The sequence below is a fragment of the Bos grunniens genome, chromosome 8 (assembly GCF_055505025.1).
Source record: "Bos grunniens cultivar Pamir isolate PY7600 chromosome 8, Bosgru_T2T1.0, whole genome shotgun sequence".
In the NCBI taxonomy this organism is placed as follows: Eukaryota; Metazoa; Chordata; class Mammalia; order Artiodactyla; family Bovidae; genus Bos; species Bos grunniens.
Window position 1 is genome coordinate 56,130,167 of NC_141172.1, and position 12,715 is coordinate 56,142,881.

At 44.5% G+C, this 12,715-nt stretch overlaps 1 protein-coding gene across 12 annotated transcripts in view; it reads right to left on the reverse strand.

The window, feature by feature from the left end:
- LOC147367086 (transducin-like enhancer protein 1) overlaps positions 1-12,715 on the reverse strand; it is a 93,041-nt gene that overhangs the window by 18,297 nt on the left and 62,029 nt on the right. For 7 of the 12 annotated variants that reach the window (XM_086414364.1, XM_086414363.1, XM_086414360.1 and 4 more), the window contains 5 exons: positions 11,870-11,923; positions 11,223-11,375; positions 9,663-9,807; positions 8,417-8,607; positions 6,925-7,001 (listed from right to left, as the gene is read on the reverse strand). In XM_086414364.1, the coding sequence (XP_086270490.1) occupies positions 6,925-7,001; positions 8,417-8,607; positions 9,663-9,807; positions 11,223-11,375; positions 11,870-11,923 (620 nt within the window). The remainder of the gene's footprint in view (positions 1-6,924; positions 7,002-8,416; positions 8,608-9,662; positions 9,808-11,222; positions 11,376-11,869; positions 11,924-12,715) is intronic. The other 5 variants (XM_086414372.1, XM_086414371.1, XM_086414361.1 and 2 more) reach the window with 3 other exon arrangements.

The window sequence follows — 12,715 nt, forward strand, 5'->3', positions numbered from 1 at the left end:
AACACAGGGTGAGGGAACTTGGAACTTAGCTGGAATCTTGAGTCAAACTATTATTAGTGTGAGTTACAACTGACCTCTAGATGTTACTGTATGAGGCAAGTAGACCTTGGCCCCAAGTATTTGTGGGGAGGAAAGCGGTGCCCTTAGGCCAGGAAAAAAACATCTTGAGAGGAGGGAGGCACAAAGTATAACAAAGATGTCAATCTGTCTAAACTTCTTCTAGGTTTCTTTTTTTATCAGTGAGCTCCACAGAGTTCAGGGAATAAATTTCCTAAAACTCAAAGTAAGTTCAAATTAAGTCAACAAAACGCAACAATTAAATTTCGCCTTGAGGATTTGGAAACACAGTGAGAGCAACCGCTTATAAATCAGCATTGCATGTCTCTAAAATGCAAACTGCATTCTCCCTTGGAAAAGGATGAATCATACGGCCTTACACAATCCTGGGCTCATCCCCCACCTTGTCAACGCGGCAAGTATTTGTTTACTGGCTATCAAGGCTCAAGGGGACAAGAGGACTTCAGAAGCTTTAATTGTAGTGGGGAAGAAGCAAATAGAGACAGGACTTGTACACATGGTTATAATTCAAGGCCAAAGTGTGGAAAGTGTCACAAGACTTACAAGGGGCTGGTGGAGAGAGATCATATGTGGGACAGGCATCAGCAAAGGCTTCTGGGAGGTGGCAGCAGCCTGAAGTGGTCTTTAAATTAAAGAAAATATTTCTGCAGGAACAGGTAGAGACAAGTTAGAGAGGAAGTTGCTCCAAGTAGGAGGAGAGCCATTCACGGAATACAAGGTTATCCCATTCAGCCAGAGCATGAGATGCAATGCATATGGGACATGAGGCTGGAAAAACAAGCTGAGGTGACTCTATCAGAGGGATTACATCAGGAGATTATATGCACCTTTTGCAGATTTCTGAGCAAGAAACAGATAAGATCAGATAAATATTTCATTACAGAAAACTCTTGCCACAATCTTGGTGAGGATTTTAAAAAATAATAAGACTGGGTAAAATGGAAAGCATCAAACCTAAAGTCTGAGTACAGATGTAAGAAATGGGATGATGCCTTCAACAAAAAGAAGTCAAGAGAAGTCAGAAGTGGGAGAGAGAGAAAAATGTCCAGGTTGGTTGGGAAAGCTACTGAGATCTTAGATCACGCTGACACCAGAACAAGTACAGAATAGTGGCAATGTCATGCTCTTTGATAAGAAACAATGAAAGGCCACAGGGCCTTTGCATATGCTGGTTTCTCCACCTAGAGGCTTCTGCCCTTCCCCTTCAAACTCTTCAAGAATTTTCCCTTAACCCTCCAAATGGGATCAGGCTTTCAGAGTTTCAGAAAACAATACTCCTCTATCACAGTTCTTGTTATTGTTGTTCAGTTGCTAAGTCATGTCTGACTCTTCGAGACCCCATGGACTATTGACTATAGCACAACAGGCTCCTCAGTCCTTCACTATCTCCCTGAGTTTGCTCAGATTCATGTCCAATGAGTTGGTGATGCTATCTAATCTTATCCTCTGCCACCCCCTTTTCCTTTTGCATTCCATCTTTCCCAGCATCAGAGTCTTTTCCAATGAGTCAGCCCTTAGCACCAGGTGGCCAAAGTACTGGAGCTTCAGCTTCAGCATCAGTCCTTCCAATGAATATTCAGGGTTGATTTCCTTAGGATAGACTGGTTTGATCTCCTTGCAGTCCAAATGACTCTCAAGAGTCCTCTCCAGCACCACAATCCAAAAGTATCAATTCTTTGGCACTCAGCTTTCTTTATGGTCCAACTCTCACATTCATACATGACTACTGGAAAAACTATAGTTTTGACTATATGGACCTTTGTTGGCAAAGTGATGTCCCTGCTTTTTCAAATGCACTCTAGGTTTGTCATAGCTTTCCTTCCAAGGAGCAAGCATCTTTTAATTTCATGGCTGCGGTCACCATCCACAGTGATTTTGGAGCCCAAGAAAATAAAATCTGTCACTGTTTCCACTTTTTTCCCCTTCTATTTGTCATGAAGTAACGGGACTGGCTGCCCTGATCTTAATTTTTTGAATGTTGAGTTTCAAGCCTCTTTTAACTTCAGCAAGAGGCAATTTAGTTCCTCTTCACTTTCTGCCACTAGAGTGGTATCATCTGCATATCTGAGGTTGTTGATATTTCTCCCGGCAATCTTGATCCCAGCTTGTGATTCATCCTGCCCAACATTTCGCATGATGTACTCTGCATAGAAGTTAAATAAGCACGATGACAATATACAGCCTTGTTGTACCTCCTTTCCCAATTTTGAACCAGCCAGTTCTTCCATGTAAGTTTCTAACTGTTGCTATTTGACCTGCATACAGGTTTCTCAAGAGATAGGTAAAGCAGTCTGGTACTCCCATCCCTTTAAGAATTTTCCAGTTTGTTGTGATCCACACAGTCAAAGGATTTAGTGTACTCAATGAAGCAGAAGTAGATATTTTTCTGGAATTCCCTTGCTTTTTCTATGACCCAATGAATACTGGCAATTTGATCTATGGTTCCTCTGACTTTTTTAAACTCAGCTACTAGAAATGGAAGTTCTTGATTCAAGTACTGCTGAAGCCTAGCTTGAAGGATTTTGAGTATAACCTTGGTAGCATGAAATGAGCATAATTGTATGGTAGTTTGAATATTCTTTGGCACTGTCTTTCTTTGGGACTGGAATGAAAACTGACCTTTTCCAGTCCTGTGGTCACGGTTGAGTTTTCCAAATTTGCTGAGCAAATATTGAGTGCCGCACTTTCGCAGCATCATCTTTTAGGATTTTAAATAGCTCAGATGGAATTCCATCACTTTCACTAGCTTTGTTCATAGTAATGCTTCCTAAGGCCCACTTGACTTCACACTCCAGGGTATCTGGCTCTAGGTAAGTGACCACACCATTGTGGCTATTCAGGTCATTAAGACCTTTTTTGTGTAGTTTTTTTTCTGTGTATTCTTCCTACTTCTTCATAATCTCTTCTGCTTCTGTTCGATTCTTGCCATTCCTGTCCTTTACTGTGCCCATCTTTGCATGAAATGTTCCCTTTATATTTCCAATTTTCTTGAAGAGATCTCTAGCCTTTCCCATTCTATTGTTTTCCTCTATTTCTTTGCACTGTTCATTTAAGAAGCCTTTCTTATCTCTCCCTGCTACTCTCTGGAACTCTGCATTCAGTTGGTATATCTTTCCCTGTCTCCCTTGCCTTTCACATCTCTTCTTTTCTCAGCTATTTGTAAAGCCTCCTCAGACAACCACTTTGCCTTCTTGCATTTCTTTTTCTTTCGGATGATTTTGGTCACTGATTTCTGTACAATGTCATGAACCTCTGTCCATAGTTCTTTAGGCACTCCATCTACCAGATCTAATCCCTTGAAACTATTTGTCATCTCCACTGTATAATCATAAGGGATTTGACTTAGGTCATACCTGACTGGTATGGTATGGTCACAGCTACCTCAATTTAATTACACATTTATTTTTGTGATTACTTGATTAAAACCATCTCCCCATCATCAGGCTGTGAGCTCCCAATAGGGTCCTCTAGCCTATTCAGCAAATTTGGATGACATCTGTAGAAGACAGGAAAGGAAGTGGAGTGACTGACAGATGGCCTAGGAACCTGAAATCATATCCCATAAATCAAGGCTGAAGCTACAGACACACTCAGCTGGAAGACACACGTGGTGGAGAGATGGTGGTCTCCAAAGATCTCAAGAGCTGTCTGTCTTGAGAAGGCTGGATTAGTGGAGCACTGTGTGGTCCCAGGGAGTGGATAAGAACAGGATTGACAGGTAAAAGCTCCAGGGAGACAGAGTTCAACTCAAGGGCTCAAAGAGTTTTCAAAGGGCCAGGGAAAATGAGCTGATATCACTAGAGAATCAGTCAGAGATGCTCAGACACTTGGTGAGGCCATTATAGGAAACTTGAACCACAGATGAGCATTCACACTAGAGGCACTTCTAAGGTCCCTCCAACCCTAAATGAACTCTCCCGGCTGTACCACACTTCTCAGACACTCATCCACCTGCCCGTGAATTGTCAAGCTGCTTCTCTGTGCTGGGAGCCTGCTGTCCCCTATACCTGCAACAGCCCACCCTCCCAGCCCCCTCTGCCCAGCTCTGCCCTATCCTCTTGCGTGAACTTCAGCTTTCTGCATATCTACCCTACCCCAAGGAAGCCGTTACCAACTCTGTCACTCTTTACCTGTCTGTCTATCACCATTGTTCTGCCTTCACAGCACTCAGCACTTGTCACAAACGTAACTCAAGTATTTACTGTTTCTTTAAGGTCCACCCAACATCAGTAGCCACCCCCAGAGATGGGATGACCAACACTGTCTTTCCTGGAGCCTGCTGGGTACCTAACACACAGTTCTCCATCAAACATCTACAAAGAGCTTCCATTTGCCCATTCCAATTATTATTTCCATTGGAATTTCTCAGAGAAAGACACTGGAAAATTTTTACCACTTTGTTCACCCTCCCCTAGACATGGTGGCTTGTCACCATTACTCTTATGAGCCTCAGACGGCACTGCTCAGTGTGGTTGGCAAACATTCACTGCTGCCCCTGGTGAGGTGCCCACTCTCCCAGAGACTTTTACACAGCAACTCAAGTCAACTCACGACTGCTGTCTCTTGTAATAAAACCCTGGGACTGGTATTTTGTATCTTTTCCTCCTTACTCATCTTTATCTATCTTTTACAGGAGTCTCAATCTTTGTCATTTCAGGGAAAAACTGGTCTGTCATCATAGCTGGTTTGAACAGCACTGCCTCAGGCAGTATGACTTTACTAAACGATGAGAACAGTATGTCTTCTCAAACTAATTAATGGATTAATACATGGAGTAAGACTGCATAGCCCAGATCCTGGACAGTGGGCAAGTTCATTTTTCCCTCTGCTACCAATTAATTTGATCTTCCTCCCATAATATCTTAAAAGAGAATACCTTAATCTTGAAAGAGAATCCAAAAAATATCTTAACTGTTTTAGAAAGCAGTGACACCTCTGATCCACAGACCAGTGCCCTTTTTGATCAAGGGGAGAAAACCACTGTTACATGAGTCTCACAGCTTTGCCTCTCAGTCCGCTGTTGCGGTCTGAGCCATGAACACGGGGAAGTCCAAGGTGCTGGCAAGTCAAGAACATGACTCTTTTGGCTCTAAGAAGCATGTTCACTGAAAGTATAAACTTGGTGTCTAACTGCACACACAACTGTTAGGAACTGGGTCTGAGTTAACCATCCCTCATACCAGCCTTCAGGACCAACTCTATGGCTGTCAGCTCTGCCCACCTCCAGTCTCCTTCCTCACATTTCACATCCAGGGTGGGGTCTTGGGCACACCCTCCACAGCTCTGACTGCAGAAACTGGCTTTCCCTAATGGTTAGTTGAACTTGGCCTTAGTTACCTAATATTTCTCTGAAGATTTATCAGTTACTATTAATGACTGTCTCTTAGCTCAACAGTACTCATGTGCCCCTTATCCATTCACCAGGCAGAAGGACACATGACAGCTAGCTACTCTGCCAGCAACCACAGGTAAGAAATACCGATGGGCACCCTGAGGCCTTCCTAAGAAAGCACAACATAGTAGTTCACAGGTCAGTAGTTCACTGAAGCCTTTCAGTCAGAAGAGATCTACCAGCCAAGAAAGTATTTGCAACACTGCCCCGCTTCCCAGTTCTGCTCTTCCCTGGGCCAAGATGTCACTGTAAATTCTTAACGTCTCTACTAGTTCCTAATACAAACCAAAGCTTCAGTTCATCATGAGTCAAATTATCATGAAATAGATATCAAAATGCAGGAAAAGAGGAGCAGTGTGAATCTGCCTTCTAAAAGCAGGTGATAGAGTAAGGATTCCCGTCTTCTGAAGCAAGGCTGCAATAAAAACCACACAAGGATGACCAAATAGTCGAACGGACCACTCAAAATAATGCAGTATGCAACAGACATGTAAGTAACAGCTGAATGCAACCGTTCGAAAGTGAAGGGTATAAGCAAAACAAAAACAAAAACAAAAAAAACTGAAGGCCTGTGACATGCACCTCTTTTGGGAGGAAAAAAAAAAAATCAGTGAATTGGAACCAGCTTTCTGCCATCTTCTACCTAGGGAAACAAGAATGTTTGCTGAGAAGACAGACAGACTCTGGTACTTCAAGCTTGCTTTGTACAAAAATGAAGAACTTTAGGAATTATTTGAAATCACATTTCTAATTACTAACATATTATGGAAAACAGGTGGTTTTCAGTGACCCTGGAAGAATAACCCACAGGGCTTTTCAAATTCTGAATGCTCTTTTGCCCTTTAACCTACCTCTCACTGCTTCCCATCATGCCATATTACACTTTATAATCCTGGCTCTCCCAGAGGAAGGCACCCAGCAAAACTTTACTGGAGCGCCGGGGGGGTGGGGGTGGGGGGCGGAACTCCCCCACCTTTCACACAACTCTTGCTTCCACCAAAATAAGGAAGAGGTAGCACTGAGCTGGGTAAAGAAATAGCACATTTCATTTTTCTGAGACTTCAAGTCTGTGACAGCTTACTGCCCACAACACAGTTCTGTGGGAAACCTCCAACAGGCACCCTCTAACCCAGGGGCAAGGCAGAGCAGCTTTCTGAGGACGGGTCAAGCAAGGGGGACCGACCATCCCTGGTTCTCACCTCCCTCCTTGGCCCTGTCTCCAACAGCTTCTCTCCAGAAATAACTAAATGCATGAGATCACCCACAGTGAGAAGACAGAGGCATGACACCTACCCAGTGTCTATTTATAGAAAGTGTTAACACTCCTCAGGAAAAGACAGTGGAAATCTCCTTGGAAACGCCCAAGCCTGTGCTCCCTTTGGAATTCTAGTGCACTGATACCTGTGACTAAATAACCGCCTTTAAAACAGAACCCAAGAATTAGAGGTACTTACGGCTTCCCCCCGGGGATTCCTGCCAGGTTTGGAGGGATCGTTGGTACACGCATGTGAGGGGGAGGATCAAACCCAACCTGGGAACAAAATAAGGCATAAGACTCAGTTTATGCAGGGTAGGCACTTTGTGACACCACTAAAAACTTTTTACTAGAAACTCAGAAATCCCCAAAGCAACAGAAACAGGGACACGTGTTAACATTTCCCAAAAGAAAAATTATAATGCAAGAAATAATACAGCCTTCACTAAATACCACAAGACACACTTCTTTTTTGGGAGGTAGGATGGCACAGGATCCATCTGTGTATTGAGAACCAGCTTCCCATGGTAAATACGTCCTGTGGACTTAGGATGTTCTGCCTGTTCAAACAAGTACAAAGAACATACGCTGTCTGAGCCAGGACAACGTGACTATCAACTTCAGCACTATTGACGTTTTGGGCCAGATAATTCTTGGCTGGGGGCTGGCCTGGAATGGCAGGATAATTAGCAGCATCACTGGCCTCTATCCTCTAAGTGCCCATAGCAACCCCCCAGTTCTGATGAACAAAAGTGTCTCCAGATACAATCGAATGTCCCAAGGAGGCAAAATCACCTCCAGTTTCATGCCACTGGTCTAAGTCAATGCTTAGAAATTCACACATGGACTCTCTTTTTTGTGCACCTAGTCCCTCGGCTGCCCCCTTTGCTTTAAATGATCTTGCCCTCCACTACACAGCCTTTCCTAGGAGTGAAAAGGAAGGGGAAAACGATGCACTTTAATATCATCTCCAGTTATTGGAGGTAATGAAGAAGGGAGAGGAGAGAAATGCACATGCCATATTTCAAACAGTCAACAGAAATGATTTGGGGACTTTCATTTGCTATGAGTTATAATTTAGTCCCTTTTCCTGATGCAATCAAGGACCACACGGTCAACTTTTTCCTTTACTCAAAGTTCTATCTCTTCCTGGTCAAGCAGGACTCATTTACAGGGTGGGAGAAGGCAGACGAGAAGGAGACCCTGCCCCACAACTTCAGTCCCTCTGTGTTTCTCCCTGTTGAGCTGAGATAACCGCTTACGCCAAAGTCATGCAATTGGGTTTAAAGAATAATATAAGCACGGAAAGAGAAAATAACGGCTTCTCAAATATTTTTTCCTAAGAATTAAAGAGGAGAAAAAAAAAATGTCAAGAAACGAATGAAAAGGCTTCTGTGAGCTACTTGAGTCATTTCATCGCCTTCTAGAGGAAAAAAAAATCTACCTTGGTGGGAGAAAACCAGATGTCCCCTGAACCACGGAAGGAGCTCCTAAACACTGCCTTTTTTCATCCACAAAAACAGTAAAACAAAAAGTGTTTGGCCTTAACTTAATGAAGCGGCACGTTGATGAAGGTGGACAAGAAGAAGCAGTGAAGACACTGGGTCTTTGTCTGCAGGTGTGGGGGCTGCCAGCCGCTGGCGCTCCGCAGGTCCCCACCCACACCCTTCCTCAGTCCCTGCTATCCTCACCATTGGGGAGCGCCCATAAGCCACCACGGCGGCAGCGGCCGCAGCTGCACTCATCTGCGGTGACATGTTGTGGAGGCTGGCGTAGGCGGCGCTGGGGCTGGTCAGCTCACCATTCATGCCTGCGTGGGGCACCATCCCAAATGGTGCGGGGTATGGGCCGGGCACCGCCAGGGGTGTCCTCAGGCCAGCTGCTGCAAGGAAGCACAAGCCACAGTGACTCACCTGGCCACTCAAAGCAGCCTGATCATCAATTTCAGGGCCCTCTTCAGTGCCTCCTGTTATAGAGATGGAGGGAAGGCTGGGGGTGTGGGGGGTGAGGGGTGGGGTGTGGGGGTCTAGGGGGCTGTTGGGAGGGGAAGGTATCACCTCCAATTCCTACATAGGGTCCTGGTCCCTTCTTCCCTACAGCTGAACTCCTCTCCAGGAGAGAATGGACTCCAAGGGGAGCACTGCCCACACATTTCCCCCTGTACCTCCACTTGACAACACTGGGAAACCAGGGGAATTAAGCAGCATTATTGTACCTAATTGACAGAAAGCACCACCTTCTGACTTAAACTCAGAACGTTTTCCTGATAAAAATCCATAATTCTTCCTTCAGCTTGAACTTTCCATTTCTGGTACCAATTTCAAATAAAAACCTGATCCTAGATTTATGTAAACAAGAGCACAGGTTTAGGAGGAATATTCTGGGGCCTCTTTACCGCCTGGTCCAGGGTATTACATTCTCCCTTTCCCAGGGAGGAAGATATAGTTAAAAGTTATGAGTTTGCTCAGGGGCTGGAGTCTCAGTGAAACCCTCCCAATTTCTCCTGGAAGAGAGACCACTGATTCCTAAGGGATGTACCAGCAGAACACTGGCCAACTAAAGCACACAAGAAACACACTTGGGCCGGCCAGACCGGCTGTTTCAGTCAACATTAGCAATCTCAGACACACAATGATAGTTTGGTAAGGAGCTTACGCGCGGAATAATTATCAGAAACTTTATTGAAGTCCTTGGGATTTGGATTATTTGGAAATAAAAGAAAAGCCAAATGTAAACAGTCGGAGACTGAACAGGGTACAGCTGCTGAAACCCAAGGACAAACATCTGTTTCTTATCACAGCTTTTCAGAGATAAGCAGGAGGGAGGCAGGCAGAAAGCACCTCTCATATTCACGGGGAAATGCACAATGAGATGAACAGACAAATCAAGTTGGGAAAGAGAAAAACAAAACACAGCCCACGAGAGGCAATGCCTTACCCGCCTGGTTGACGAGGGGGTCCATGGCTGGAGGCTTGCCGAGGCCTGGACGGAGTCCTGGAGTGGCGCTGGTGCCCGGCGTTGGCATGTCACTCCGAGGCGTCGGTGTGCTGGATTTCAGCACAGGCGTGCTGGCTTTCTCATGCTGGTATCATTAAACAAATTAAATGAGTATTATTTTTAATCCAAGCCATATTACACAATTTATCACAACAGCAGCTGGAACACTGGGCACCTTCTAGCTACTCCCTCGGCCAATTTTCATAAATCCACACAATGTTGACAGCATTAACTTGTGAGTGAGAAATGTTGACCTTTCCTCTTCCTGCCAGAATTAAAACTCTAGCTAGAGACACAGAACATGATCACACGCCTTCCTCCGCAGATTTTATTTTAAAAAGTATTTTTCCATCAGGCTTGTGGACTTTGGATCTAGTCCAAGTAAGAATGATGACCACCCAGAGGAAAGTTCTCGGTCACTCAGAAACAAATGCCTCCATCACCGAGAATATCAGAGGGAGGAACCCCCTTACCAACCTTTCCACCCTTGCCTTTTAGTAGCAGTGGGATTGAGACTGACAGAGAGAGACAGCTGAGCCATCAGCTTGATGAGAAGCAAACTAGCATTTCAGAGGCAAAAGCCCTAGAACTAGCCCTATCATTTTAAGAGATGTACCTAAAAAAATAACTCTTTCGCATTCAGCAGCAGCACCCATTTGCCTACATAAACAGTGCGGACCCACTAGTATAAGAGGCCTTCGGCAGTCAAGATGGTAACAGGGTCACAGGGCACCTTCTTCTGCATCTCAACCCTTCGTGTCCTTTTAGCCAGTCTGAGAAGTGCTCTGGGATAGCAAAGAACATAGGCTAGACAGACCCCAGCTCTTTCTGGCCTGGGAGTCCATGTGCTGTATAAACTTGGCAGGCTCCTCAAGCTTGCCAACTTGAGGCCTGCCCCCCCATCAGTGAAACGGGATAATGCCTTGAGGGACCACACAGGGATTAACTGCAGGGTTGTTATGGTGCAGTTATGGTGAGTGGAGAGATGAGACACTCCACAATGTCTGGTGAATGACTGAGAGCATGAATGGGCCTGATACCACCCTCATCCCTCCCCACGTCCAGGTTACCTCTGGTGCCACCTTGAGTACATCACCATTTGCCCAGTAACCCGGTCACAACATGACCTGACAGGACGGGTCAGTCTAAAACCAGGGGAAATGCACCGCTTAAGAAAGTGAAGGACTTCATAGGACCTAAGGCATTCAAACCATTTGTCAAGTAAGAAGTTTCAGAGAGTCTGTGCCACAGACACATCCCCCAAGAAAGCAGGCAATAGGCACGGAAGCTTATCTTGCTTAACCATGGCCCAGAAGAGATGACCCAGTGGGAAAAAGGAATCACCCAGGGACAGAGAACAGAACCATGAGTTTCACTTTAAAACCCTTAAAAATATAACTCAGTCATTAAAAACCCCATATTTCAAATACATTAGGGAACCTCTGGTTCCCCAAGAAAACCGAACTGCTAAATAGGCAAGTGACAGTTCTTATGACCTACCAAGCTCATTTCTTTGGATTTCAAAGAAGTGGAACTTCCCGAGGAGGCAGTGGACGCCGGGCTGCTGGAGGCGTCTTTCTTCAGCAGGCGGGTTTTGTCAATCCCATTTTCCCTGGGTGAATGGGCGGGGCTTGCGCGGGGAGATGAGGGGTCCTCCAGAAGCACAAGCAAAGGTCTCATGATTTCACTCACAACAGATGGATCTTTCCCTTTACACACTCTGTTTCCATACCAATTCTCCAAATTAAAGGAGAGTGCTCAAAGTCCTTGAGATTTGGGCGATTTGAGGGCATGCACCTAATATTGTTGTTACAATGAACAGGATGGTGTCTGCAAGCACACCGGTGGAGACACTGTAAAGAAAAAAATCTAGAAACAACTGTGTCTCCCCTCATGCTCACCTACTTTGCCCAGAGGGCACAGGATAGAAAGGAGCACCAGACACCAACTTAGGAATCCAAAATGGTTAGGGAGACCGATTATTTTTTTAAAGAAACCAGTTTGTGTTGCTTTTAGACCATTACTGCTCTATGAACACTCAGTAAATTCTTAATGTGTAAAGTTGCAAAAGACCAACATACGTTGGCTCCACGTCCTTTCTCTCACAAGTTGCTCTAAAAATAAAGTTTGATGAAGAGAATGGTTACCTCATTAGAAACATCCACAACTAAGTTGTCATCGCTTTTGTCACCATCGCTATCCTGAAAAAAAAAAAAAGAGATTTTAATGCCATTTACTAAAGGGATTGAGGCTCAATGAAATACCTATAGTTCTTGGTAGCAGACAGACTAGAAAATGACCTGGGACATGCCTACAGGTTCCCTTATAGAATGCCCGCCCTGGTAACTAAGATCACCTTCTACCCTTCTCATCTGACCCAGGGAGGTGCAGAGCCCCGGGCAGGAACTCTGTTGCAATAGCACACCAGCCATACAGTCACAGTGTGTATACAGGTGATGGCATCCTGTAAAACTTGGCACACAGTAAAGACTCAATAAATGTTTGCAACAGCTGAATCTCTTATAATCCAAAAACTACATGTCCCTCTTTAAGAGATCTTTCCCCAACGGATTTCAAACTAAGAACACAATTTCATACCATTGCTTTTATATGTATCACCTTGAAGGCTGTCAACAATTCTAGTGTTCATGGGCAATTCATAATTACAAAGACAAATTTGGACCTTGTTCCCATGGGGTTACTAATTACTGCAAAAAAAGTTATATAAAGCAAAAAAATAAATAAAGCAAAAATAAAGTACAAACAACAAAGCTAAGTACTGGCTGAAATAACTACCTAGATCTAATCTAACCTCACATTGGCTCTTTAGCAATCAACTTGGAATATTCTTGTGATGGAAGGAAGATAGGATGGCAGTATCTGGAGGGCACTGGCATCCTACAGTAGAGCTTTTATGGTCTTGACATGAAGCCATAAAATTGGCTCATCAGAGGAAACTCCATGGTTGCACTGAATTTGAAAAAGCTTCAGAA